The sequence below is a fragment of the Pleurodeles waltl genome, chromosome 11, assembly GCF_031143425.1.
Source record: "Pleurodeles waltl isolate 20211129_DDA chromosome 11, aPleWal1.hap1.20221129, whole genome shotgun sequence".
NCBI lineage: Eukaryota > Metazoa > Chordata > Amphibia > Caudata > Salamandridae > Pleurodeles > Pleurodeles waltl.
Genome location: NC_090450.1, coordinates 111,855,506 through 111,882,794, shown reverse-complemented (window position 1 = coordinate 111,882,794; position 27,289 = coordinate 111,855,506). Strand labels below are relative to the sequence as shown.

General features: G+C 42.5%; 1 protein-coding gene across 1 annotated transcript in view; it reads right to left on the bottom strand.

Annotated features, from left to right (window-relative positions):
• SI (sucrase-isomaltase) overlaps positions 1-27,289 on the bottom strand; it is a 632,954-nt gene that overhangs the window by 350,325 nt on the left and 255,340 nt on the right. The window contains exons 23-25 of the mRNA XM_069213228.1: positions 22,664-22,713; positions 19,898-20,068; positions 17,718-17,858 (exon numbers count right to left, since the gene is read on the bottom strand). Of these exons, the coding sequence (XP_069069329.1) occupies positions 17,718-17,858; positions 19,898-20,068; positions 22,664-22,713 (362 nt within the window). The remainder of the gene's footprint in view (positions 1-17,717; positions 17,859-19,897; positions 20,069-22,663; positions 22,714-27,289) is intronic.

The window sequence follows — 27,289 nt, the reverse complement described above, 5'->3', positions numbered from 1 at the left end:
CGTATCGTGCCATACCACTGCTATACATAGTATATGCTAGATCTCAGCAACATATAAGTGGATGTGAAAGATCAGAGACTAGGGCAGTTCCAGAATGTTAAGTGTGATGCTAGTGCCATCATAACACCCAAAGCCAGTGAAAGGCCTCACCATGAGAATGGAAGTAGACGGAGGGTTGAGTAGGGCAAGAAGGTGGCAATTCACAATTTGGAAATTGAAACAACACCTAGAGGATGGGATACTGACAAGTCCCCAAACTGACCACAGTACATGTGACATGCAGGTGGGGCATAGGCCTCGGAGAATGCTAATATGAAAGACAGGAACAATGAAAAGGAACCCAGATCGCAATGTGAAAATAATCGGAAGGCAGGCATGTCACATTACAAATCTTACAACACAGACACACTAATTGTACCATATCTTATTGCAGAGGACGATGGCTCTCCTGCGGATATGCCTGTCCAGGACTACCCTGATGACATGGATGACGAGCTGACAAACATCAGCCAGCAGACCCTCCAAGATGTCCTTGGAACCCTCCAGACCCCACCTTCAGTCACAAGCAGGAGCCAGAACTAGCAGCCATCACAGAGGATTCACCCACCACCCCAATTGTACAACCTGCCAGCTCCAACACAGCTGAGGACTCTGACGACCCTGGCACCAGCTTTGAGCGAACTGTAGTTGGAGTACAGCGGGAACTGGCCAAGGAGGTGTGGGTGGGGATGCAAATTATGGCAGCCAGCGTAGAGGGGGTGCATTTGTGTATGATGTCAACTGAAGAACAAGGCAGCAGCCATGCAATGGCGAACAACAATCTTGCACGAACTTTAAAAAAAGGTTCAAGGAAATCAGCAGAGCTGTAATAGAGTTGACCCAACAACTACAACAACAATCCTGTCAACGTGTGCACGAATGCAATATTGAACCCCTCAGGGCCGACCTGGCTGCCTACCACAGTGATGTGGCTGCTATTCTTAAGAACCAGCAGATCCTCCTTGCTGCAGTACTGCCCTTAATAGCCCCACAGTTGGCAGCTCCCAGGATGTCTGACTCCACGTCTTCAAACACTGAGGTGTGTGTTGCCCCTTCACAACTACCACCACCAAGGGCAGAGGAGACAACACACACATCAGAAGATGAAGACGTGGAACAGATCACCTTCACCCGTAAGAGTACCCGGTAGCACTAGTCCCTGCCACATGGCCACCTATTACCAAGGTCCTGTGCTTTGTAACATGCCAGTCTTGCAACAACTGTACACAAGCACTGTTCTTCAGGCTACTGTTTATCTTGTCACCCTGCCCTGTGATTGCCTCTCACTACCTCATTGGCAAATCCTGTCCCTCTGCACTGTCTGACACTTCACCCAAGCATGTCCAATTACATGTCCTTTTGCACATGTGTATGATCACAATGGAAGATGTCGCACTAATGGACTCACAATCATGGACAATGTACATATAGCACTACAGCACTTTCAAATAAATAGCACTTACACAACAACTTTGTCTCTGTGTAATGTGACACATCAACCGTGAGGGAGATCAGTGATGTTTATCTCAGGTCAATGATTATTGATTGTCAGTACACCTGACCTGAATGAATGCTGGCTGATAACTATGCACGGTGGTCTGGATTGTACCATCATCTGCCCTTCCTGAGGGTTATTTCTGAGGAACTACCACCACCAAGGGCAGAGGAGACAACACACACATCAGAAGATGAAGACGTGGAACAGATCACCTTCACCCGTAAGAGTACCCGGTAACACCAGTCCCTGCCACATGGCCACCTATTACCAAGGTCCTGTGCTTTGTAACATGCCAGTCTTGCAACAACTGTACTCAAGCACTGTTCTTCAGGCCACTGTTTATCTTGTCACCCTGCCCTGTGATTGCCTCTCACTACCTCATTGACAAATCCTGTCCCTCTGTACTGTCTTACACTTCACCCAAGCGTGTCCAATTACATGTCCTTTTGCACATGTGTATGATCACAATGGAAGATGTCACACTAATGGACTCACAATCATGGACAATGTACATATAGCACTACAGCACTTTCAAATAAATAGCACTTACACAACAACTTTGTCTCTGTGTAATGTGACACATCAACCGTGAGGGAGATCAGTGATGTTTACCTCAGGTCAATGATTATTGATTGTCAGTACACCTGACCTGAACGAATGTTGGCTGATAACTATGCACAGTGGTCTAGATTGTACCATCATCTGCCCTTCCTGAGGGTCATTTCTGAGGAAAATAGAAACTATACACCATAATGCTGTGTTGGACAGAATAACGCTTCGTCAAGGGATGTCTAAGCCAGAAAATAGTTCCTTCAATTTTTTCTTCAAGCCAAAACTTATGTATGTGACATTTGCCCCAATTTTTACCTAACACACACCATACAGCATGAATGGATGTGTATGAGTTTCCATACAAATAAGTCACCGGGCTGAACATTGTAACCTTATAAGGCTTCGCTTGGACATCAAGCTGCAGGCAGACTTAACACAGTGTCCTCAATACCAAATCTGGTAGCAAAGTATGTGACATTGAAAACATACTTCACAAATTAACAACACTTTGGGATCCATAGTAAACATGAGTGGTGGGTGCAATGGATGGCAGAATCATAGCAAAGTAGCTTTGGTGTAGCTGCCAATGTAACAGCTCAGTTGGGATTTGTTTGCAGCATGGGACACAAAAGCTAATACAAAAGAGACACTTTTCACTCAGCCCAAGGCCTGATCTACAAGCATTTGACACCGACTGTAAAGGGTTACCTAAATATTTATTAAACGGTAAAAACAGAAGCTAAAACCAGGGGAAGAACCTTACCTAGCCTAAACTATTCTAACTACACATTACCCACAACTGGCCTAACTAACCTAAGCTAAACTTACTTATCACACATAACGAAACCATCTAAACATCAACCCCCCACCCCCCTTATAAGACGGGACACATGGAGGACAACACATACTAACCTAAACACATACTATATTATACTAAACAAATATATATTTTTTTGTATTTTTTTATTTATACATTTTTTTATTTTTTTTGTAAAACACCAAAACCCCAATATCGTCCCCCACCCACCCACACACATAATAAAAAACAGATATTGAAAGGATCATACCCCCAACCCCCACCCACTACTACTATCTAAACTAGCAGCCTATACTAACCTAACAGTAAGCCCCCTAACCCCACTAATTACGAATCATGGCTGGGTATATTGCCAACAAGTTGGCCCTCCGCAGGGTCTTTTTGATGGCACGCACCCTCCGGTTTACTTGTGCCACCTCCTGCTGCAGCCTGGTCATTTTCCACAACATATGATCCAAGTTCCGTTGTATCTGTAGAAAAGCTAATGGGTCTATGACTGCAGCAGGGGTGGTCTGGGTGTCAGTGGAGGAAGTATGTGCCCCTGTCAATGCCATGTCTGTAGGAGGAGGTGCAGGTGGTGCTGTGGCAGGTCCTGGAGCTGTGCATGTTGATGGTCCAGCAAAGGTGCCTGCTAATGTTGGTGCCACCTGGGTGGTAGTGGTGGTGCTGGTGGTGGTGGCTCTGGTGGACACGGAAGGGCCCCCTTGGGCAAATGCCCTCCACACTCCAGAGGCTCTTTCATGGCAATAACACCTTGCCATGTTGCGAAACCCCGACTCCACATCCAGAATGTGGCGGTAAAGCATCGCCCTGCGCTGAAACTCCTGAATCTGAATGGGATTCATATTGGCAGCTGTTAAAACAAATATAAAACCAAACTTTAGGCACTTTATTGTGTGATATGGCTCCACAAGTAAATCAGGCAACACATCTAATGTACCAGAAACAGGCCATATCATCATACAGATCACTGATTGTCCCTGAGGAAGTACATGACAATGCACCTACACATGTCCTATCATCAAACAGCACAGCAAAACTCTATAAGATGGGTAACAACTTGAATGAGCTATGCATCATAGTTCAGCCATTTTGCAGGTAAAAATAATGCTGCAGGTCCTCCACCACTGATAGGCCAATTAATTACTATGTTCCTGATGACAATCAAGGGCCACAAGATCTGCGAGTTGTAAATGGAATTGCCGGGATAGAATGCAGTTGCTAATCATTAGTGGGTATCCTAGGTTTGGACAAGTGACTTACAGATTTACATGACTGTGTACTAAACTTGGATCATCAGTCCTAGGTACACTTTTCACAACCCTACGCCTGTGCCTGAGGGGGTGTGGTGGACAAGCAACAAATACTTTCAAACAACAAGGACACCCAGGAAGCTTTGAACAGCTGTACATGGGTTTGGGCAGCCCACCACAGGTAAGGAGGAAGTCCAACTAGGACACACCCAAACCTTGGAGAATCCCATCCACATTTATGTTTGGAAATGCAGGCCATTGTCAACATCATTTCCTACCAGTAACACATGACTTACAACAAGCAGATAGATACGAGCACACACCTGGCCAAGAGCTGCATGCACACCTAGGCCATTGTACTCAAGTGCCTCATAATCGTAGCACAACATGTGGAGCTACATGCTGCTAGGAAATCAAACATACAGTCAAACATGTTCATTAGTGAATAGGGAAGCTGAAGTCTGAAGACTTTGGCATCCCTATTCTGTGAGAATCAGGGTCTGACTTGCTGACTAAATCACAAATATGGTCCGCTGCTACATTTTCTGAATTTAAGTTTTATCCACATAACTCATCCCTATTCACATGGCCGTGCCAACAGGACTCACCTACAGTCCCAAATTATGAAAATATGGTAATGATTGGCCAACTCAAAGATGGGGAAAAAATGATACTCCACTCAAAGAACATATCCGATCATTGACCAGCGCATCACACCTTGCTATGTGTCCAAGACACATGAGTCAATCACACATCATCAGCAAACACAACACAGAACAGAAATATCAACACTAACTGTGGATGTCTGGGTCTGCAAATCAAGCCACCTCTCCAATAGTGTAGGGGCAGATCCCCCTGTAAGGCATGGAACTGAGAAATGTGCTCAATGTCTGTGCACTGTACAACACTTCCAAATACAAATACTATGTGTAATATTAACTCAGAAAGTCAAGCCTCTCAGACATGATGATACTGCATCCTACAGACCACTGCAAACATGTACAGACTCCGGGACTCCAGTGAGTGATACACACATATCTGCACACATGCAGTGGCCCTAAATATTATGTGGTGGCAAACATGCTCCTTCATTAGTTAGCAGACTAATTCATGGAGTGTATTCCTCTCATTGTGTGTATCCATGAGAGACATGCCAAGGCACTTTCCGGGAGGACTGAAATACCAGTCACCCAGCAATTGTGACTAAGACCAATTTAAAAAACGCAGGTACAATGTACCGAGGGCCAGGGACAGTTGTTAGCCCTCAATTTGTATCATTTTCTTCATTTGATGTGCCACAGCTAAGTTGCACCAATCATAGAGATATGAACCCGCGTGCATACCTTTTGGCATCCATTCCTAACCTAAATGTGGTACTGCAAAGTCCAAATATCAGTCTAAAATGTTACCTGAGGTCAGCTATAACTTGTTACGTATGTGTCAGAATCCAGTTCAGACATGTATCACAAAACATTGAGGAACACTATGGGGGTGATTCTAACTAAAGTTCCCCCAACAGAATACCGCTATGCGATCAGAAGACCGCTGCGGTTATTCTGTGTTTCAAGCTGGGCTGGCGGGCGACCGCCAGCTGGCCGCCCGCCAGCCCAGCGGGAAACCCCTTCCCACGAGGAAGCCGGCTCCGAGTGGGAAGGGTGCGACGGGTGCAGTAGCACCCGTCGCGATTTTCAGTGTCTGCATGGCAGACACTGAAAATCTTTTAGGGGCCCTCTTACGGGGGCCCCTGCAGTGCCCATGCCATTGGCATGGGCACTGCAGGGGCCCCCAGGGGCCCCACGACACCCCAGGGGCCCCACGACACCCCTCACCGCCATCCTGTTCCTGGGAGGATTCCTCAGGGCATCGGAAAACCGGCGGGAGACCGCCGGTTTTCCGTTTCTGACTGCGGCCATACCGCCGCGGTCAGAATGCCCTTGGGAGCACCGCCAGCCTGTTGGCGGTGCTCCCGCGGTCGTTGACCCTGGCGGCCAATGACCGCCAGGGTCAGAATGACCCCCTATATTTCCTGTAAAAATCAGGATTTAAAACATGTGTTTCCTGATACACTCACAGACCATGCATGAAACATATGTTAGAGCCACATTAGCATCATCAATTGCCGTGAAGGCAGCACTAATTTACAGGCTCCAGTTGTGTTTTGTAAGTTAGTCTAGCTGTAGCGTCAACAAATGATGGTAATGTGTAGGAATTATTGTATATCTTTTTTTAATTTATTTTTTGCGGTGCATTTGTGCTGCTTTTTGACGCCAAAGCGGCACTAACTTACAAAATACAATTGTATTTTGTAAGTTTGCGCTACTTTTGCTTAAAAAAATGACGCAAATGCTGTGCAAATAAAGTAGCAATATGGCCTGTATGTTTAACTTGCATTCTACATGTTCACAAACATTGCCTGCAACATATGAACAAATCAGCTACTGTCACTACAGAGCATTTAAATGTGCACACTACTCTGATTTGTACTCACCAACAGGGCCATCAATCACATTCTCCAGGTGGTCCAGCAGGTCTTGCTCCCGGGCAACCAGGTCAGCCCAACGGTGTTTCAGCTGGTGGTCATTGCGCGGTGTGTTGTATATTCGCTGTAGATGGCACAGGACCTTTGCCCACCAGAGCTTCCTTGCCTCTATGATAGCCCTGGATCACACAACCACCTGCTTCAATCATTAACGGCAGGAAGTGGCACACCAGCCAAATAAAGCCACCAAGCTCCTCCTCTCCCATCCTGCCAAGACAAGGCCTACCCAACATGCTTGCACCAAAAAAAGGGAATAAAGGGGTACAGAGGAGAATGGAGGGAAAGTAGGACGGGGAAATGCAAAAAAACTAACTGAACACAGCCCAACTATTCCCAAACTAACACTACCCACAACAGACTCCCAACACTACAAAGACAAATATTGACACCAGAAATGACCAATAAAACACTAACACAGAATACCTATGAAACACAAAAAAGACAATTTAAAGACAACACTGGAGACAAATTCACAAAATGCGCACAGAGACAACTCTAAACACAGCCAGCCAGTCAGGAAATATCACAGACTGCAAAGTGAAAGCGAACGTACACCCACTGTACCAATTCTGTAAACTGGATATTCCTGCCTGAAATGCAGTGCGTTTTTATTGTAATGCGGCAAAATATTATGTCGCTTACAGTCTGTGCGTCATAATATTATGATGCACATGCTTAGAAATAATATGTTTCATACTTAACCAATTTCAGGGGATAGAGTGTGGGAATTACCGCTCAGGGCCAATGGATGTTACATGGCAATGAGCATCATATGTTGACGCATATGCGTCATTTATTGTCACAGGTGCATCTTTTTTGATGCACATGCATCAAAATTTCTGTCTTGAACTGGGTTTGGGTCATTTCTCATTTGTAATAGTACATGACAGGTGTGACAATACAGAGATAGGCTGATTGCACCAACATTGTTTATTCCGGTTTATGGGCACATGTGACGGATCACACTACTGCGGACCATGATCCTCTACTTTGTACCGAATTTGCACTATTCACTGATGCAACAGATGGCCAAATGTGTAGAATACAACTAGCTATTACCCAGTTTGGGCATGTTTTGCGTCAAAAGAGGATAGCAAGGCGACACAACTCAATATAGTAACTTAATGCCTATGGGTCAATGTGTGTGATTTGGCTCTTACTATTGTAGTTGTCCCACTGTGTGAACATCACAAGATTTTTGCAAATCTGCCTGTATGCATGTGGAGTCAATGTGTCCAACCCTCAGATGCTATTCATTGTGGAAATGGGAGAGGACATGTGTTTGTCATACATGTAGCAACAACTGCTGTGTGCACTTCCTAGTTTTTTTTGGAACATAAGCACCACCAATGACAAAGCATGCACAGGATAGATAGCAGACGGTTGATCATGGCAATGTTCCACAACTAAGCCATCACATGTCCTAGAATGTTGGATACTACTTCCTAGGCACATGTTTGTAAACTCCCCATGAGTCAGGCATGGGATAATGCTATGTGGGTACGGTGTTTGCTACACCTAGTCACAAATACAATCCACAAATGTCATGTTGCGCCAAAGTTGGAGTCATATAAAAGAGCCATGTTTCTCCTGTGGCAGTGGAGAACCAGCAGACCAAGCTGCACGTGTACACATATCTCCAGTGGTAAAATGCACAAAGGTGTCCGGTTCAAGTGTGTGGGCCAATGTTTAGCCTCTATCATTATTGAGGTCCATGTTGTCATAGTTACGTGCAGGTATAGTCATTAGTTTGTAGAGCCATTTCCTGCTTCTACAAAGTATCCTTCACAGCCGAATTGAAGGGAAGCCAATGAGGAACTGAGAACACACATGGGGATAGTCCAGCTTAGGCACTGCAGATATGTTATGAGACTGACAACAGGGCAACCTTGGTGTGCTGACAAAGTTAACGGATCAGGATTCTTGAACCAGCAGGTTTTCTCACAACATTTTTACACAGGTTGGCCTCAAAAATTCCCACTGCATCCGTGAACATCAGTGCCTCTGTGCTGATTAATTTCACAGCTATTCACCACGCAAGCCCCAACAATATGTGGGGGGGCAAATTAAATCAGCATGTGGGCTGTCAGGGTCCTACCATGTGTTGACATTTCATGCACATTATCTGACGTTGTTTGTTGTGCTGGAGGCACCATACCCAATCCATGCATGCAGCCATGGTACACTCTCACTATTTGTCACTCATGCATACATGAAACCCATACAAGGGATGGGCCATGATTAGGCTATTTGGATAAAAGGTTCACCCCATGGTACAATAAGTAATCTGATTATGCTATACAATGTATTTGAGTATGCATTGTAGACCCACCTGACACAATATCCCAGGAGGAAAGTGAGGGCTGGGAAAGCAACTATGATACAAATGTAACCACAGGGAACCTTTATGGTAACGCAAAGACAGGAACTAGTCAGGCTAACAGGATGCAGTGTCAATCAAGATCAAAAAATTTAACAAGGCAAATACACAGTGAGCAGACTGAGACTGGTCAAAGGTGGAACAACACTGTGGAAAATGAAAACTGTGTGTCTCCTGTGTGTTGGAACGTAACACAATAACCCAAGGCCTGTGTTACACAGCTGATTTATACGGCAATGCATAACAGTGTTATAGATAAAATGGCAGCTTCTATGCTATTCCTGGCAGCTGCAAGGGCAGTGCATGTTCATATGGCTGGTCTGCATGGAGGTGCTCACAGGTGTGTGCAGCTTCAGTCTCTCACATGTCCTGTAGGTGAGAATCTAGTTCAAGGGGCCAACAGTACCTTTTACATGGAGAGCTATGTACAGGTGATTACAGGTCCTACAGACTACAAGGCAGTGCATTATTTAACCTTAAGTCCATGCAGACAGAAGTATAATGACTATGGCATTCCATACTAAAGAGGCATGCACACTGGATTCACATTGTGAGTCTGGGTATGTGTAGAGGAGGGATAACCTGGGTACACATTTTCCCTTCTCTGAAGAAGGGTGGGGTGAGACAGGAAACATGGGTGTAGCATGACTTAGGACATGGGCTGCCATGTGCAGGGGATGTCTTGTGAGCAATGCTAGTCATACCTGGGGCACTTGTGCTATCAATTTGCTGCTTATATGGAAATCTTGTCACACATAGTCCTTGCAAAGATAGGTGATGTAACACTTACTGCTGTCAAGGGTCTGGTCATACCTTCATGTCACCAATGCAATAGCACATCCACTTCCTCATGTATGAGGCATTTTTTTCCCTTTTTGACTGATGGTGTCTTAGTTGTGTGCCATATGCTATGGTGAACCAGGTTGCCAACATATATGTATGAAATAGCTGTGGTCCTCTGCCATTGCCCTTCAAATGTGAAATGTACAGGATATATGTCATTTGCAGTGTGTGTGAATTTGGCTGTCCATTCATACGCATCTAATTTGCTGTGGATTTTTCTGTATCCTAATCTGTATTTCTGCAATGGTCCATGAGGCTACACTCTGATTCTGATAGTTAGGGATAATGTTATGCAAAAATGATTATCCAGACCATGATATAGTGATTAGATTAGCTGTTTATTGACATATGGTAAGACAGTGGTGATGGATGAGTAGAGTTAAAAGAAATTTTGGACAAAATGTTGTCTCCGACACAATCCTGCAGCTGTGTTTGCATGGTCACCCTCATGTTGATGGACAGCATCCTCCTCTTCAGGCATTTGTGGGTCGGATTCATATAGGGGAATGTTCCTTCTTACACATATGTTGTGCAGGATGGCACAGGTCAAAATTATTTTGCACACCATTTCAGGTGAGTATAGGAGGCTGCCTCCGGTAATGTCGAGGCACCTGAACCTTGACTTCAGGATGCCAAAGGTCCTCTCGACTATGGTGCGTGTCCTCCTATGTGCCTCATTATAGGCACACTCTGCTGCAGTGCTTGGGTTTGCAAATGGGGTCATGATCCATGGCTGGATCCCATACCCCTTATCAGCTAAAAGAGAAAACAAGTGAGAACATGTTGATGTAGCTTGCAAAATAATTATCACTTTGCATGGCAGTTGTTCTCTTGTATTGTCTGTGACTCATCTGTGTTTGTGTTATCGTGTGGAATCCTAGGCTTCTAGGATGTACCATCAGCATTGGGTTGTTTCCTTATCTGAACAGGGGTGTGGCTGATTGATCGGATGTCAGTAGTATTTTTTTAGAGTTGCAGTACATTGTGTACTCCCTTGCATTATGTCATGTGAAAGAGGTGTCCCTGTGTCTTAACTGGGGGGGAGATGATACTTCCATACTCAGAATCAATTCCACAATGGTGGTAACACGGTTGCATCTATATACCCTGGACATCCCATCCAATTTCACTTATAAAATAGAATTATTTAAACATCAGTGAGACCCTTAGATTTGGCTAGATGACAATGTACAACACATCTCCATAGGTTGTCAGCACTGACGTGTTGACAATTGACTAAGGACTAATTTCACATGTGTGACAAGCTCACTGCAGACCTATTTCTCTGCCCTTGCCAAGTCGACTCAGGTTGTAACGTGTACCTATACTAATGAACATGTTCTAGTTCAGCTTTCTAACTTGGTAGTGAGGTTGTCATTTTGAGTGTCAGAAGGTTCGTATGCCTGTACATATGTTTTGTGTGTGTGAAATTGTCACAATCTGTATTCGTAGGAATGTGCACTTTCAATATTGTCCCATCAATATGTGTTCTTCGCACAGTCCACTTGCTTATCGCTAGTGGGAAATGTGAGAGCAGGAGTGATGTGAGATTTTGATACAGCCTCAATGATTGAAGTCACCTTCATTGTAGCCATCATCATGCTATGTGTATCATGGTGTTTGACCTGCAGCATAACACATTACACCCCCCTTGCACAGTACGTATTGGTTCAAAGGGTTTTTGATTGAGTGTTATTGATGTAATATTGAAAGATTAATCTTCCAAATTGTACTGCCAGTTGAGGCCATATCATTGTATTGTTTTAAATTGTCCCCTTTTGTCTGTGGAGTGGCATCTGTTGTTATTTCATACTGTCATTTGGCCATAGGTGTGTATCCCATTGGGTGAGGATATCAAACATGCCTGGCGGTGTCACAACCTCAGTGTCTTCCTGGCCACGTGTCGATGTTGTGGTGTATGTTTTGTGTGTCCTAGAGGGTTGCTGTGCTGTGTGTATATAACTGGGTTTCTGTACTTACCAACAAGTAGGCCATTTCCATATCGTCCATGGAAGTGTTGATTGATGGTGCAGTGACGGAAGATGAATGAATCATGTACACTCACAGGATACTTTGCCACAATGTTGGTGATCAATCCCCGGTGATCAACAATGGCCTGCACATTGATGGAGTGTGTGTGCTTCCCGTTGCGGTATAGATGTTCGGTTGCAGCAGGTGGCACAAGGCGTACATGGGTGCATTCAATGGCACCAAGTAAGTGTGGGAAGCCATTAATTTGGTTAAACCCCTGTTTTATCTCCTGTTGCTTCTGCTGTGTGTTAGGGAAGCTGATGTGGCGGGGTGTGAGGGAGATGATGGCATCCAATACCTTGGGTAGGAAGGCTGAGAATGAGGGCTGTGAGATCCAGGCAACCAGGGCACCACTGGTTTGAAAGGAGCCACTTGCCAACATGTGGAGTACAGCTAGCAGCTTGGTCTCTGGTGGAATTGTGTGGGGTGTCTGCAAGCTGGGTGCCAACTGTGGCTCAATGTTGCGCAGCAGCTGCTAAATGGCTTGCCAATTGAGCCTGTACCTTTGGATGATGTCTTGTTGGCGGAGTCCTAGAAGAGTTGTCCTGGTGTGGAATATCCTCTCCTGCCTTCTGCGTTGCCTTTGGGGTCCCTGCTGGTGTTGTGGAAGCTGCTGTTGTTGGTCCTGTGCTCTGTGTCTGCATGCATGCTGGATGAAAAGCACCTCCATGTCTTCCTTTTGGAGCTCTCCTGTTGCTTCTGTGTGTTTTTCTTAAGTACAGGTGTGTTTGCCCCATTTTAACACCTGCCCTGACCCAGGCGTTATTTTTTTACGCAAATCGGGCTCTGCGCCATTTTCCGCCTCCGCCTTCTGTCCGTGCGCCATTTTGGCGTGATTGGATAAATAAGGCGCAAGGGTGTTTAAGTCATTTTTTTGGACGGGAACGCCTGCTTTCCATGTCATTAATGCAAGGCAGTTTCCTGCATCCAGAAAATGATGCACACAGCGGAATTTTGGCATTCGCAGCTTCGTGCATCAAAGTTTAAATATGGTGCACGGTTTGCGCCGAATGTGAGTCAAAATGTTTGACGCACATTCGTTGCAAACAGAGTATAAATATGGGCCTCAATCTTTAGCCTCCGGCGTCAATTTCATTCACATTTACATAACATTCAAATATCTTCAGTTCAGGTGTACATTTTGCTTCCTTATTTATTTATATATACTGTTGGACTTGGCCCTGTCTGCAGGGTCATTCCCAGACCTTTTTGCTATCCTTCCTTTATTTTTGCTGATCTCGTTTAATAGACCTGGCACTTGTGATGTGGTTGCCCCTGACCTTTTGCCTCTGCTTCCTCTATTTTTTACTGTATTCCAGATATGTTTTTGCTGGTTTTTGGTACTCTGGGTACTTAACCACTGCTGGCAACTGCTAAAGTGCAAGTGCTCCCTGTGTAAATTGCAAATGTGATTAGTTAGCCATGATTAGAATATTTGATTTACTTGTAAGTCCCTAGTACAGTGTACCATGTGTGCCCAGGGCCTGTACATCAAATGTTACTAGTGGGCCTGCAGCACTGATTGTGCACCCACATGAGTAGCTCCGTAAACATATCAGACCTGCCATTGTAGTGTCTGTGTGTGAAGTTTTAAACTGCCAGTTCGACCCTGCAAGTGTACCTACTTTCCAGGCCCAATCATTCCCTTTTACTACATATAAGACACCCTAAGTTAGTCCCAAGGTAGCCCCATGGGCAGGGTGCAGTGTATTTAAAAGGTAGGGTATGTACCTGTGTGTTTTACATGTTCTGAGGTTAACATGGAATTGCCTTTAGGTACCTTTTAAGAGTAATTTTCCATTGGGAGCACTCACAGTTTAAAAATACATCTTTTGGTAAAGTTGTTTTTTAGATTGTCAGTTTGAAAATGCTGAATTCAGAAAGTGGGCACTTTCTTGCTTAACCATTCAGTACCTGTGCCTGTGCTTTGTTGCTGAATCCACGTCTGGGTCAGACTGACAGTTGGGATGTTCGTGAATTCACTCTAAAGAGTGACACAAAGGGAGCTGAGGTGTGTCCTGCATATCCTGATGGGTCTTCCTGGGCAGAAGGCGGGGGAGGACCTGATACGTGCATCTGAATAGGGCTGTGCTTGTCCTTACACAATACAGTCACCAACCCCCTGGGGTGTGTCTGGGGACAGGACAGGGAGAGGCAGAGTTTGTGCACTACAAGACGTTTCCTTTGAGATTTGCCTATTTCAAAGATAGAAATGAGTATAGGTATTGGAATGCTGACCCCACAACTGCAGAACACTTCTGGATCAACGTGAACCTCTGCCAAGGAGAAGAGCTGAAGAGCTGTGAGGATGAGTACTGCCCCTTTGTTGTGTGCATGGTTGGCTTGGCCTGCAGTTGCTGCTTCTGCCTTAGAGAGAACAAAGACTGGACTTTGCTGGGTATCATGCTTGTTAAGTTTCTCCAAGGGCTTGGACTTAGCTTGCCTCCTGTTAAGAAGTTTCAGGGACATCAAAGAGGTCAGCTGCCAGCACCTGGGCTCTCTTGCTGAGATACCTGATTTGCCAAGTATTGCCACATCTATCCCTGGGCCCTTGGAAGGAGAAGCTGATAAACCCTGACAGAAAATCCATTTACCGGAGCTCAGCGGCAGAAAAATCAATGCTGCACCGGCCTCGTTGCAGCACCTGCCTGGCCACCGCAGAAATCAAGACATCACCAGCTCAGCTCGTATTCACTTTTGCCATGCATCTGAATTTTCCACACATTGTCACTGGGTGCCAGATCTTCAACATCACCCCACAGGCCTGAGGCTGCTTGTTCAGAAATCAGCGCATCATTCTCCTGCGAGCAAAGAATTTATGCATCGCCTACCCGAAGAAGAAAGAATTGATGCACAGCCAAACTTGCGAGTAAGGAATAAACACATTGCTTGCTTTTCGGAAGCCCCTTTAACCCTGCTGCTTTATTTTTGATGCATACCAGGTACTTTGTATTAAAGCAACACATCCATTGATTTCTATCAACTGAGAATCTTTTCGCTTCAAAAATTTATATCTTGGCTTGTGTATGTTGTATTTTTGTCATTTTGGTCTTGGTTGATTTAGATAACTATTGGCTATTTTTCTAAACTGGTGTGGAGTCCTTTTGTGGTGTTTCACTGTGCTACTGTGTGTGTTTGTACAAATACTTTATACATTTCCTCTGGCATAAGCCTGACTGCTTGTGGCAAGCTACCAAGTGGTGAGCAGGGGTTATCTGAGGTGTGTGACTTCCTTATCCTGACTAAAGTGAGGGTCTCTACTTGGACAGGGTGTACACTGACTGCCAACTAGAGACCTCATTGCTAACATTGGTTTTCTTTTCCTTAGGGCTCTGGGCACTTTACAACTGCTAACCAGAGCTAAAGTGCATGTGCTCATTCATTAAAACATAGAAACATTGGCTTATAGCCAACTGGCATATTTAATTTACTTGCAATTCACGAGTAAAGGGGTATGCACCTCCTGTCCCCAGGGCCTAGAAATTAAATACTACTAATGGGCCTGCAGCACTGATTGTGCCACCCACTTAAGTAGCACGTTAAACATCTCTCAGGCATGCCATTCCATACTGTGTGTGAAGTTTCAAACTGCCATTTCAACCTTGCAAAATAAACCTTTTGCCATACCCAAACCTTCCTTTTTAAAACATATACGTCCCGCCTAGGGTAGGCCGTAAATAGCCTACAGGACAAGTGCAATAAATTTAAAAAGTAGGAAAAGTCATTTTATGTTTTATATGTCCTGATGGTGGAAAACTCATACATTCCTTTTTCTCTACTGCAAGGTGTACATCTCCCATAGGCTAAAATTAGGCTTAATTTATTACCCTTAATAACCTGTAATTTCCAATTTGGGGCAGTTACCCATTTCATGATTGTTGTCTTTAGAATTGTTATTTTCAGTCTTCTCTCATGGTAAAGTTAGATTTTAAATTACGCTTTTGAAAATGCCACTTTTTGTAAGTTGGCATTTTCCTGCTTATCCATTAAGGGGGTCATTACAACCCTTGCGGTCTTTGACCGCTAGTGTTGTTTGGCGGATTTCACCACCAGCAGGCTGGCGGTGAAATCCTTGGTATTACGAGCCGCGGTCTCACTGCCGGGACCGGCGTTTTCCAGCCACTTTAATCCCGGCGGGAGTAATCCTCCAGGGCAGCGCTTCTTGCAGCGCTGCCCAGGGCATTACGAGTCCCCCTCCCGCCAGCCTTTCCATGGCGGTTTGCACCACGAGCCTTTTCATGGCGGTTTGCACCGCCATGAAAAGGCTGGCGGAAAAGGGAGTCGCGGGGCCCCTTGGGGCCCCTGCCACGGCCCGTGCATCTTTTCACTGTCTGCAAGGCAGACAGTGAAAAGCGCGACGGGTGCAAACTGAACCCATCGCACGGCCGCAACACTTCCTGCTCCATTTGGAGACGGCTCCTGTTTTGCGGCTGAGATCCCCGCTAGGCCCGGCCCAGCGGGGATATCATAATGGCCGTGGCGCGAGTGCATCCGCATTGGCGGCCACCCGGCGGTCTGATCTTGGCGGGTGGCTTCAGCCACCCACCAAGGTCGTAATGACACCCTTAGTGCCTTTCACCTGTCTCTGAGTAACATGACTGGCTGTAGTTGACAATTGGGCTTTGTGTCTTCCTCCTAGACAGCCACACAAAATAAAGAGCTTAGTTGTGCCTGGATTGGCCATTACTTGAAGGATAAGAGGGAGGTGTTGAACACAGCTCTACTTACCCTTGAATAGGAGGTCTACTTCCTCCACACAAAGGGCTGCAAACCTCCTGTAGTTAGTCTGGAGCCAGGGCAGGGGAAGCAGGGCACCTGCGCACTTAAAAAAGGAAGGCTCTACTAGCTTCTCAACCACTTTAAAGGCAAAACTGGATATAAACATTGGATCGAAGACACCAACTCTTCAGTACTGATCTGTACCTGTGGATACTCTGCCAGGAAGAAGGGCTGCTATACTGCTGAAAGGAGTGCCACTTTGCTGGACTTCTCCACTGAAGGACTGCTGCCCTGCTTTGTTGATCTTTTGCTCTTTTGCCTGTGTCAGAAGGACATGACCTATATCTCCTGAACCCAGAATCCCAGAGTGACTCTTACAGCTAGTTGGTTGACCTCCTGATCTGACACCTTAGAGAAATTCCTGGCATCCAACAAACCTGCATCTGGACCTGGACTATGCCATCTGTGAGTCTAGCTTGCCAAGTAATGCTGGACCCTTTAAAGTGGACCTGCAGAGCTTTGCCAGGCTCTGTGGATCCAGGGGAATTGGTGCATACCCTGCTGCATGGTACAACTGAAAGTAGAACTGATGCATCACCACTGCTGTGGGATTTGGACATATCACAAAAACTTGCATTGCCTCCGCAGGCTTTTCTAAACCTCTGTTGCACTTTGTATCCTCAGCGCAGGCCACAGCATTGCTTGCCAACAGTAGCCACGATGATGACGCCAGGCTCTGCCTCGTAGACTTGCAGCTCCTCAGAACCAACACATTGTCCTGACTCTGCAACTCATCATTGATGCCGGAACGTTGAAATACTCTGCAAACCAGAATTTAAATGTTCCTTGTTCAGTGAGCCTAACTAGGTCCCTGTAGCTGTCTCCCGCTCCATTGCTGTTGGCCTGAATTTGTGACAGATCTGTTAATCAGAAATTCTTGCATGGAGGAGCATCATAGCTTATTAACAGCAGACACATAATTGCACATGGCACGACCTGGGGATATAGGCTAGAGGCTATTAATAAACTATATTTGGATTACTTACCGACCACAGACATTTCCGAGCCTCGCAATCTGCTTGGCTTGTGTTTCCTTCAGGATAACAGTCAAATCGTTGGAGTAATTTATTCCATTCAACAGTGTATGCTTTACCCAGGTCAAGTTGAAGGCCTTTAATAATAACAGACTGTGAAAAGAAACAAAACATTACTTTTAACTATGCCACTGAGTGTTTAATTTAACCAAGATTTAATGAGTGATATTATTAGATAAGAAGAATAAAGTTTCATATAGTTGCATTTTTGTTCATTGTCTGATAAGATGTTCATTCTCTTTAGTGTGAGGGATTTACCTCAATTAAGTTAAATGATTCTAAAATTTCGGCAAGTGGAAAAAGAATCACTGTAACTTAGGTACGGATATAAGTAGGAGATGAATGTGAACTATGATCACAATCCAAATAGGTTAAGATATAAAAAATTACAATTACATGTATTTAACATAAATAAATAAATGTAAAGCTTCATCAAGCAATATGCAAATTGCACATTTCTTCTATTTATTGTAGGATATTAGGTTCATAGTTGGAAGTAATTATAAAATGGTGTTAATATTTAAGAGTGAGGTGTGTAAATTGCACCAATTACTATAAAAAAAGAAAATAAAACATTTCTTCCTGGTATAATTTTGAAAATGTTTGATATTTTATTCACAAAACAACTGGGAAAAAAATATATCAAAATGATTTAAAAAAATCCTTGATGTGAATACAACATTGCTATTGGTCTCATGTGCTTTGGGACACTCATGACAAGTCTGTCTGAAAGCTGTGCCACACAACATACACACAAGATGCTTATATTGAGCTCAGGAGAAAGGATAAGTCTATGACATGCACTCTCAGCTAACGTGACAATCTGGTTCTTGTAGATGCGGGTCTTATTTGGATTTGAGGAACTAGCTGAAGGACACATACTACACCAATACATCATTGGACATAGCAGAAGCCCGTATCTAGTTCATATGGGGGTACAGATAAAGAGTGTAATGATAAAGGCCAAGAACTGCATATAGTGCACCCTGAGCATGATTGAAGATATGCCCACTAAAATGAAGAGGTAAGGGTCTTCGGAGTAGACTCCAAACAAATGTGAGGCCCTCAGCACAGTGAAACCTTGCAACATCCAGCATTATTCCTCGCTTGACTCAGTGCCTGTGTAAATGCAGGCTGTTCTCTCAAAGCCTACTGAGTAGTTGAAGTTTAAGTCCACTGTATTTGTGGGCATGCATTACATTCATTGATGTTATTGAGGTATGCAAAGTTATAGTGATATGTGTTGTCATATAAGATAACATTGCAGATTTTATTGCCTGAAGTAATCTCCAAAATGTGTGTGGTTATCAATACAATACTTGGAGTATTTATGATTGCACCTTTTACTGAAATTGGTGATTATCAGATGATATTTCCTAATCAGGGAAAATAAGATCCATTGATGAAGCCTTTCCTGAGATGTCAGGAATGGAGTTTAAAGATAAAGTACACTCATCTGGTAGAATTCAATTTAGTTTCATGATCAAAAAGTCACAATTGTGAATTTTCTATATTTCTTAGTGTATTAGAGAAAAATAGTGGTATTGTCTGTTCTAGGTAAGTGGCACCAATAGACCTCAGCCAGAGCCCCTGCCCTCAGATGCAGCCTGAGAATCCCCAGATTGAAAAAAGCAGCATAAATTTAGTTTCATACATTTCAGGATTTTGACAGTGTATCTCACGAGCAAGATCCGACTGATCCTACAGGCTGGTCTATAAAAAAGAAAGTCTAAATTGGTGTTTTCCATTAAATTAGCAGTCTTGGTGCTGTTCTTAGGTATTACATGGACATTTACAAAAATATACTAAGGAGTGGTTTGTGTATTTACTTTGCAAGAAGTGGGAGCTCTGAAATAAATTTTGAATTTAAAGGCTGGGCTGGTCATCTCCCAAGGAACTTAAACATCAGAGACCCTTAAAAATAGCAATTTTAAGTGATGTAGACCATAGTCTCTGTGCAAAGATGACTTCTGACACCCAGTAGGGACGATTCGAATCCTTCCTCTGTCTCCACTCTACTCTATCCCTATTGCATAAATATTTATAGATAAGATATTTCACATATTCCGATGTTCATGGATACTTCAGAGATAGTTCACCCAATTGGTTAATATTTGTTAACAAAAAATTACCATTTGGGCTGGATCATAATCAAATGTCGGAGAGGATGGCTGTACGTTTTCTCCATGTTTCACAGTTATATCTGTAATGTTTTGCTTCACTCCTAGTATTCTTATTTCTTCAATCTTCAGCATATTTGGGTCCATGTATCCTGCTCGTCTATATGTTATATTCAAACGACTCTGAAACATATGATATGTACACAAACATACATCTATGAGATAACAATACAATACATTGATCACAACAATCATTTAAGCAAGCGTGGATTTGGAAAAGATCAGTGACATCTGACAACGTGTCACTTCTAAGCGAAAATAATATAATCAGTAAATAGTCCCAGAGATGAGTAACATGAGTTGGAATATATTTTTGTGGTATGTAGATTTTTTTTCATTTGGAATGCCAGATGCCATTTATCATGCCAGACGTTTCCATTTTTGCACTACTGGTACGAATGAATGCCTCTCTTTCTCTTTATTGGGAAGATCTTGTCTTCTGGTGCCAACCTATGAAATTCAATTGCTATAACACATTTTGACGGTGTCATGCTGGTACCCCCATGAGTGTGCTGGTAGGTGGCGTTGGGTTTCAGATACCTAAAGGACCTGAGGGTTCACATCAAAATGGGACAGTACATTTGTGCCTCAAACCTCATGGAATCGGGAACTATGAGCAGTATTCTGATGGGTAAATGTGCGTCTACGGAGTTATTTGGAGGTTTTGTTTTGATGTAATTCCTCGTTCATGACTTGCATGCCACCACATGCATTGTCAATCTGACTCCTCAAGATCATTAGTTTACGTATAAATAGGTTCACTATTAGGACTCAGGGAGTGAATGCTTTTGCTTTCATCCAAGGCACTGGGCTGCAACAGCTTGTGCGGTGAATGGTATAGATATGTCAAAAATGCCCAGATTTCCCTCTTTGAAGCATCAAGCCCATTTTTAGTGTTAGTGCACTCTCAGAGGTACCACGTAGGAAGGAAAATCCTGAAAACTTGGGGGCTATTTACAAGCCTCAGTGTGCTGGCTGAAAGTCACTTTTTGTGACGGTCCAGCATCACACACTGCAGGGCCATATCTATAAGGCCACATAAAGTCACCCTGTGTGGCTTTTCATCACCTTGTAGATATGGACTGAGGCAATGCAGTGCAAGTCGCTGCATTGCCTCACCCTGCGACAGGGAGGTGTGCCATGGGTTTTATGGTAAGTGTTCCCACGTAACACTCATGGAATTTGACACATTCCCAGATTTCTGTTTTGTAGACCTGGGAATGTGTCAAAAGCTCCCTTTCCGAGGGGAGGCATGAGGGAGACGCAACTAGGAGAAATACCAATTACTTCTCCTTTTTTTTTTCATTTTTCTATGTATGCTGCATTTTGCAGTACACATGGAAAAAGGAAAGCGCCTCTTGTGATGGTTTTGTGCAGGAAGGTGTCCCTTACTGCAGAAAAACAATCCTCCCTGCAGTGCAGACACCCTTGCACCATGGTGCAACGGTGCTTGCATTGGGGTACAGCAGCCCAGGGTGCACCAGCACAGTGGAAAAGGACAGGAATCCTTATATCTTATAGATAACGGCACATTTATGCCCTTTTCTTTTGACGCAGGGCAGTGCAACAAGATTCCTTGCAACACTGCCCTGTGCCAAAAGCTCATAAATGAGGCTGTGTTTTTTTTCATGGTGGACAAGCATTGCCTATGAGGAAAATGCTATTTTATCTGGAGCACCAATCCTTATTGGATATCTCCTGACTTAAAAGCAACTTGACAGAAATGGGTCGAATTATAATATTTCCTTTTATATTGTTATTGTATACTCCTTGCCATTTAAAATATCTTCAATAAATATTAGTACCGTGCTAGATAAGGACATGGAAGAAGAATTAACAAAAAGAACTGTAAACAAGCAAGAAATCTAGTTGGAGTCAGATGCGACAGAAATATATTCGCAAAAATTGCAGCATTATCCAGGACTGGAGAAGTGTTAGAAGAACACCTAAGGTAGAGAGCAGAAAATGAAAGAAATGAGGCTGGAAGCCACACGTATGACAAGAGATCAGACTGACCACAAAATTGAGGAAAGGGTGCAACATTTGGTATCTACTTTAAGTGCCAGCAAACAAACAAAAAGCAGAGAAGCAGAGCTCAAACACTTCGAAAAAAAAATCAATATCAGAAGTCAATAATGTCCACCAGATAATTTGAATTGTTATAGAGTTGTAATAATGGTAGTGTGAAGTGTATTTACATTACACTAGGCCTTGAGGATTTTGCCCCACTGCTAGGCAGACAAGCACTAGTGCCGTTCGGTTTTGTACCACTGTCCAGAGCAAAAAATAACATTTTGCATTACCATTCGATTCACGTCTTGCTGCGTAATTGCATTGATTCAAAGCATTATTGCCTGACATAAGCACCATTTATTAAATTGCTCAATGACTATTAAAAGATAAGACAAAAACAATATGGTTAATTCTTCTCGTTGCTCTTTAGGTTGCTTGGCCACTTTGAAATAAATTTTGTAACTTTTTAGAGAAAGGCACAGTTATTACTAATATTAGCATGATACGTTTTAAGAGAGGAACAGCAATGATGAGTGCATTTTTCATTATTATACTGAAATGTTGGGTGTCTCATATCTTGCCCAATGGAGTTGTTTCCAATGGTATAATGTAAACTAATCACACTACTAGTCAGTGCTAATTTGTTTCTCAGAAACATTTTGCATTGAATGAATGACAACACTCATTAAAAAACGGTATTGTTACCTGAGCCACTGTGAACTCCCCAAAGATGTAATTCTCAGTCTCCATTGCATCTAGGAAAAAACCAGAAACACAATTGAAGCTAGTAATACAATATTTATAGGATGCACTTGATCTTTTTATGGAGGAAAAGTAAGCAAACTTCCAAGAACCACATCGATTAAAGTGACTCAGGGGTGCAACAGTAATGTACGTTCACTCTTCTTACTTTAGCATTACAGAAGGATTGGCAGATGTTTTCACAAACCCTCCTGTAATATGGATTTCGCTGGTACTATATGTATGCTCGTATACATCAAGGAAGCTGGGCCCTCATTTGCACGTGGGCACTGCCCTTTACAAATTAGTCGATCCTTTGCTTTTGCTCTTGTGCCATATCACAGATGCAGGTACAGGGAGTCTATCAGGAGGGGCAGTGACTGTGTGTTACATAGATGTGACACACCGTCAATGTGCCCCACAAGTGTGCAACAATAGAGGGGACCAGAGTTGTCACAGGAACCCCTCAGCATCCATCTGGAGGCAGCAGCCCCTGATTCAAACTCATGCCAAGATGCAACCAGCAGTGAGCAGACCAGTGACTGCAAAGAGCAGTTCTTCCTTCAACTAAGGTCATGGTCACAGTGCAGGTGGGAGATGGAGCTTGCACTCTGAACAGCACATTCACTGTTTTATGGTATATGTTGTACTATCCTGGGACCTGCCTGGTGCATCGACTTAAGGATACTCTATGGCTCGGTGTTAACAGTCAACTCTCTATGTAATGCAGCCCCAGATAATCACTGCTGACATCTAAGTTGACAATCCAGCCAGAGAATGGCCCAGGGTGTCAAAAAAAATATCACCAGACAACATCCAACACTGGATCAGAGAAAGCTTTGTTTGACTCAAGGGAGCAAAATAGTTATGGAGATAACAGTCTACAACAAACTACTATTCAACTCCCCATAAGTGATGGATGCTGTACTTGAAAAGTCACAAAAAAGCGAGGTATCTGGGAGTCATTTTCGATTCAGATATCTTGTTCATAACCCAAATCAATGCAGCAGTCTGAGGCACTACGACTAATCTGTCCGTACTCTGGAAAATATACCAATCCTTCAAACTAGGCAAGTGAAAAAGAGCTTATAATGTACCTCGCAATGGTTATTTATTGGAATATTGTGACCTCATTTATGATGGGTTTGGTAGAATGCTCACAGAAAACATCATGACACTCCAGACTGTGGATCAAAAACTCACCATAAGGACTTCCACTATTTACAGGCTAAGCAAATAAGAAAGTTTAACATGTTATGCATTCCAGTGGGATCCTATTGCAACAAAGATCAAAGAACAGGTCAATTAAAAGTTTTGTGGAGCCTGGGGGGGAAATTGTGTGCCCTTAGTCTGCTGATCTACTGCCCTCCAAGCAATATTTCTAATAATTAGACAAACTAATGTTGTGGTAGGAACAGGTTTCTGTTACTGTTAATCTCTCACTTTCCTTATTTGAGAAATATTTGCAGACCTGTGGGACCCTCACAAGTGCATGGCCCAAAGACGAATGACCCAGCATCCCTGCATGTAATAGCTGATGCACATCTACATACCTAAGAGGCACATCAGCTGAACCACTGTTCTCATTATTAAGCAACCACTAGGCAAATGACTAACACATGGCAGCAATTCCATAGGAGTACGATGTCCAAATGATTTACTACCTTGGACCTCCATCTAAGACACAGGCGAACTACATGCTTATCACAAACGTCTTAAATGTTAACTGCTCATATATTCATTGAACTAGTGGGCTAATGACGAGATTTTTTTTGTTATTCTCTTGTATCTAACTGAATTCCAACCATCAACAACACAGCCTTTACTAAGTCTACAATTTTCAGGTTATGGATAAGAAGTAACTCAAATCGGACAAGGGCATTATATAAAACATTACAAAGCAGAAATCAAATCATATAGACACAGCGCTATCCACCTGATAAATCTAGAAATTGTAAATGGTGCCAGGTTCAATGTTCTTGTGGGCTATTTGTGAAATTGTTCCACTTATGAAACACTACGTAAGCATAAATCAAACCATATAGCAACAGCTCCATCTACCTGATGAATCTAGAAATTCTAAATGGTGACAGGTCCACTGTCATTGATCTGATAGGATGTCTTACTCATACAACAATCATGCAGCTATATCCATGATATACATATGCAATGATGGTAAATACCTACCCATACCCAAGTCAACATAGCGCTTTCAAGTTGGCATATCTGACAATAGGCTTCCAGAGAAAAACATTTGAGCCCAAAACCACGACTACAATCAGTACTGTGCCACCATAAAGTCCACCTCAAATGGAATGTAAACGGCTCATGTACCAGCCAAGTTCCAGTCAAAAACAAATCAAAGCTAATCACTCACCAAGGAGCTAACCTCTCAACAGATATGTAGGTAAAAACTCTTGAGTTAGTGCTTCCAAAATAGTGGTAAATAAATCTCACAATAAGACTTCCAAGCATACTATCATATTGGATCAGTGACATATTATCAAGGAAAAGCATTGTACTCCAGGAGAGTACATTTTACTATTCCAAACCCATTCTGTATAACCATAGGGAAAGTGTTGGACTCCGGAACAATAACTTTTACTATTCCCACTCCAGTCTGTGCAACAATAGCTAAACCTCTGGGCTTCAGGGAGGTTACATTTACTATTTCAACTCCAGTCTGTGCAACCGTAGGGAAAGTGTTGGACTCTGTAACAATAACATTTACTATTCCCACTCCAGTCAATGCAACAGTAGGTAAACCTCTGGGCTTGAGAGAGGTTACATTTACTATTTCAACTCCAATCTGTATGACTATAGGGAAAGCATTGGACTCTATAACAATAACAGTTGTATTTCCACTCCAGTATGTGCAACAGTATGGAAAGTGTTGAACTTTGGAGAGGTCAGATTTACTATTCCCACTCCAGTCTGTGCAACAGTACAGAAAGCTCTGGACTATGGACGGGTTAAATTTACTATTCCAACTCCAGTCTGTTCATCAGTAGACACAGCGCTGGACTTTGAAGGGGTTAAATGTAGTACTCCCTCTCCAGCCTGTGCAACAGTAGAGACTTCAGAGAGGTAAAATTTACAATTTCCACTCCAATCTGTGCAACAATAGGGTAAGCGTTGTACTTCAGAGCGGTAAACTTTACTGTTCCAACTCCAGCCTGTGCAACAGTAGGGAAAGTCTTGGACTCCAGAGTGGTAACATTTAGTATTCCCACTCCAGTCTGTGCAACAGTAGGGAAAGTACTTCACTTCAAACACATAACATATATGAAACATAACTCTATTAACGTATATCAAATATAAAACTCTTAATATGAGCTCCGTTAACCAAAGAAAATATAAAAAGTGAAACAATTAACATGAATAGTACACAAATTAATAACTATCATTTAAAAAAGTGTAATGTATCTTTTACGTATTAACTTACCACATTATACCCCAACAACCCTACCAGCCCACACTTAAAATATAGCTAAAATAAATAAATATAACACAAATAACATAATTAATAATCAATTATTAGGTGATAATGTAATAATTGTTTATTAATTACTTAAATAATTAATCATTCTCCTCCCACCCTATGTTCCTACAAACCCAGCAGTCCACACCTAACATATAACTTAAGAAATAACATTATTACACAGTTTACATATTAAATAATCAATTAAATCATTAATAAATTAATAACTAATTGTTAATTAAACAATATTTAATAAACTTCCCACCCTATACCCCTACAAATCCAACACCCTGCACCGAATATATAAGTTAAACTTTAATTATTGCACATTGTACATATTTATTATTCTATTCAATCATTAATAATACATTAATAATTCATTGTTATTTAAATATTGCTTACTAAACGTCCGGCCCTGCACTGCCTCAAACCCAACAGTCCTAATATATAAATTAAAAAATATAATTATTACACAATTAACATTATCAATAATCCTTATACAATTAACAAAAATGTATTAAATAATTATTGTTTAATTAAACTTAATTAACTTCCCAGCATATTACCCTGCAACCCAGCAACCTGCACCTAACATATAACTGAAAAACAATTATGATTACATAATTAACATAATTAATAATTGGTTAAAATATTAATAACATATTAATAAATATGTATTAACTAAATATACTTAATTATCTTCCTACCCTGTACCCCAACAGACCTCACAGTCCTCACAACACTATAAATTACAATTACATTAGAAATAGCTTAAAATTAAAACGATATTTAAAAATATTGTCAACAATTATACAAACAATATTTAATATAACAAATTAATATATTACTAAAACACATTAAAGTAATTAAGATATTTTAACTACTGTGTTACTAAAAACAATATTAACTACACAGATATTTTTGAAAACTATATTACTTACCTAAAAAGCTGATTTTGAAGAATGATGATATTTCTGCTTCACAATGTTTTTCTTTCACAATATTTTTTTCCGAAATTTCGGTATCTGGATATTTTTAAATCATTATTATGTCCAAACACCATTATATTAGTGGCTCAGTGATATGGACTTGAATTTCCAGATTCTTTA